Here is a 2,959-nt window from a genome sequence, read left to right as displayed (position 1 = left end):
GTAAATCAATGGATCCAAACTAGGACTCTCCTAACGCTTGGGCTCTGACTTAAACAGAAGCCGGCCTTTGGAATTTCATGCCCTAAAGGAGAATACACCAGAATCCTAACTTTTTTTTTTTTTTTTTTTGCTTTTATTAAACCCTGTGTGTGGTGTTTATGTTGTTATAGGTTCTTAGAAGGAGTATAGTTCAATCTATCTTGACAGGAACTGATTTGGATAAACTAGCTGAGCAATGTTCTCAAGCACATATGAGGGCCCTACTTTCCAGATATCTAATCCCCTAAGAGCGGGATTACATCCCCTAACACTGTTCCTGAAGCTTCCTCAGGCAGCTCCCTTCACTCTTCCAGTTGCCTGATGGACATTAACCAAATAACGGTCATGAGCAACCTTCTCCCCGCAGAGCAGGTACGTTCAGTCACACTCTTAGTCGATACACACCTTGGGCAACATTGGATTTGAGGTCACAAAGACTTCTAGTCACTGGGCCACAATTAGCTGTGCGTTGTCTTTCTCCACAGATTTGTTGCCCAATGCATTTCTAATACGAGCCCAGAAGAATGGCCTCTCTTGGGCACTGTCTGGCCAGGTGATAAATGTCTGCCTATTCACAAGTTTCCTGAGTCGGTGGTAGCTGGATAACTTATAGTTTGGGATCTCTTCCAGGAAGATCAAGATGATGACATCCTCGTGCTCATAGAACATCTTGATGCTGGCCAGCTGTACTTCAAGCTGGCACCATTCTCTGTGCAGGTAGTGGTTACTGACCACACACAAAGTTTTCTGGCTGGTGTTGATGGCATTCTGGATGTTATCAAAGATGTCTATGTCTGGTTCAAAGTCCTGGTGGTGAAGACAGAGCTTAAAAGTGGGCTGGCCACCTTCTTCTAGGGCTGGAACAAGCTCTTCATATACCCACTGCTCATCAGTGGCAGTGAAAGAGACAAAGGCATCATAGATGAACTCCTTCTCTGTCCTATGCCACTTGGCCAGGTACCAGGCTCAAAATATGTAGAGCCCATACCATAGAGATGGAGTCATCTTGGCAATGAACTAAGAGGAGACCATGGTTGTGAGGACCAGACTGAAGGAGCAGAAGAAGCAAACTTTTCCTAGGTCAAAATTACACATAGAATCATCAAAATCTATCAACAAACTCTGGATATTTGGCTGCTGACAAGTATAGCTCCGGAGGTAGGGGATATGGACATTTGCTGTGTTTATTGACCAATTCTTGAACCATGCATTGTCACAGCTGCACTGAAGTTTGTTCCCATAGAGATCAAAGTACTTCAGAGATTTCAGATTCTCCAGATGACTTTGATTAATGACTCTTAGGTTGTTGAATCTTAAAGAGAAGACCTGAAGGCTTTCTAAGCCAGAGAACATGCCAGGAGTCAATGACACTAAGTTGTTTTCTAGGCGCAGCATTTTTAGTCTTTTGAGTTTTTGGAATAAGGAAATATTTAAACTGAGACTTCGGTCTCCAGATTTTGTTCCTGAGATATCCAACTTTGTGAGATTAATCAGGGAGTCAAACTGAAGGTCGTCTAGGAATACCATGGGATTTTTCCCTAGGAGTAACTCCTGCAGGCCATTCAGCCCTTGGAAGAAGTTGGTTGGAACAACCTGAATTCCATGTATTTGTCCTTCTAGGTTGAGTTGTTTCACAGACTTGAGGTTCATAAATGGAGGAAATGGCAAGGTCCTAGTGGTTTCATAACTAATTTTATTAAAACTGAGATTCAAAACTTCTAGATTTTCCAGGCCCAAGAAAAGGCCTGCTTGAAAACTTGACAAGATATTGTATGCCAAGTCAAGTTTATAGAGGTAATTGAGGTCAGAAAATGCATTCTCCTCTATGTCTTTCAGGCGGTTCTGGGAGAGAATGAGAACTTGGAGCTTCTTCAGAAACTGAAATGTTCTGCATTTCAGTGTCCGAATATTGTTGTATCCAAGGTCTAAACTCTCTAAATTTGGAAATTGAGCAAAGGAGTATTTGTCAATTTCTACTATCCAGCACCCAGCCAAGTTGAGCTCCTTCAATGAATACAGCCCATAGAAGGCCATATTATTGAGTTCTGTGATGGGATGTCTAGAGAGAAAGAGAGATTGTAGGTACCTCAAGGGTGAAAATGCAAAATCTGGAAATCTTTTAAACTTATTGTGGCTCAGGTCTAGGGCTCTCAAGTTCTGGAGGGCACCCCAGGTCCTGTTGCTGAGAAAGGAAAGTTGACACATGTTTAGATTCAACCTTTGGAGGCTGGGCATAGCATCAAACTCACTGTCATTGAGATGAACAAGATTATTGCTTTGGCTCAGGTCAAGGGACAAAAGCCTGGTACATCTGGCAAGGCGCTTTATGCCCCCTGCATTAATGGCATTTTTCCAAAAAACCAAAGCCTCTAATACAGGTAAATTTCGGAGGAGGCGACACCAAATATAGACATGGTATATCTTCATTTAGTCAAAACCTCCTTTATATTTTTTAAAAGTTTTAAAATATTCTCTGTAAAATTTTGTGTTTCTGTGTTAGGGTATGTCCTAGAAACTTTTAGATTTTATTATTGAGATATTGAGAAATATCTTATTTTTCCCTAATTTTCTAGTTAAGTATAGCAAGGGTGACATAAGTTTTTAATTTTTTGTGTTCTTGTTGATCATAAGCATAGAAAGCTTTCTGAACTCATAATAGTTTTAAAAATATGACTGTTTATTCTATTAGGTTTATCTGTTAATGATTATGTTCTCTGTAGGTAATGGAAGTTATATATCTCTTTTTCAAATTTATACATTTCCTATGCATTTTTTTATGTTGGTCTCATAGTATTGGTCACAACCTCCCTATATTAAATCATAGTGATGATAGATTTTTTTTTGTTAATGGGATGACATCTATAGATTTTCAATTAATTATTTTATTTGCTATAAGTTTCAATATATATCAAGTCAGAAA

General features: G+C 39.6%; 1 protein-coding gene across 1 annotated transcript; it reads right to left on the bottom strand.

The window, feature by feature from the left end:
• Positions 1-483: 483 nt before the first annotated feature.
• Positions 484-2,466, bottom strand: LOC132357093 (toll-like receptor 13). The gene is given in 1 exon segment (XM_059910398.1): positions 484-2,466. A coding segment is annotated over 1 exon segment (1,983 nt).
• Between the last annotated feature and the right edge of the window lie 493 nt (positions 2,467-2,959).

The sequence above is a fragment of the Balaenoptera ricei genome, chromosome X (genome assembly GCF_028023285.1).
Source record: "Balaenoptera ricei isolate mBalRic1 chromosome X, mBalRic1.hap2, whole genome shotgun sequence".
Lineage (NCBI taxonomy): Eukaryota > Metazoa > Chordata > Mammalia > Artiodactyla > Balaenopteridae > Balaenoptera > Balaenoptera ricei.
Note: the sequence above shows the minus strand (reverse complement) of the source record. Positions and strands in the feature narration are given on the sequence as shown.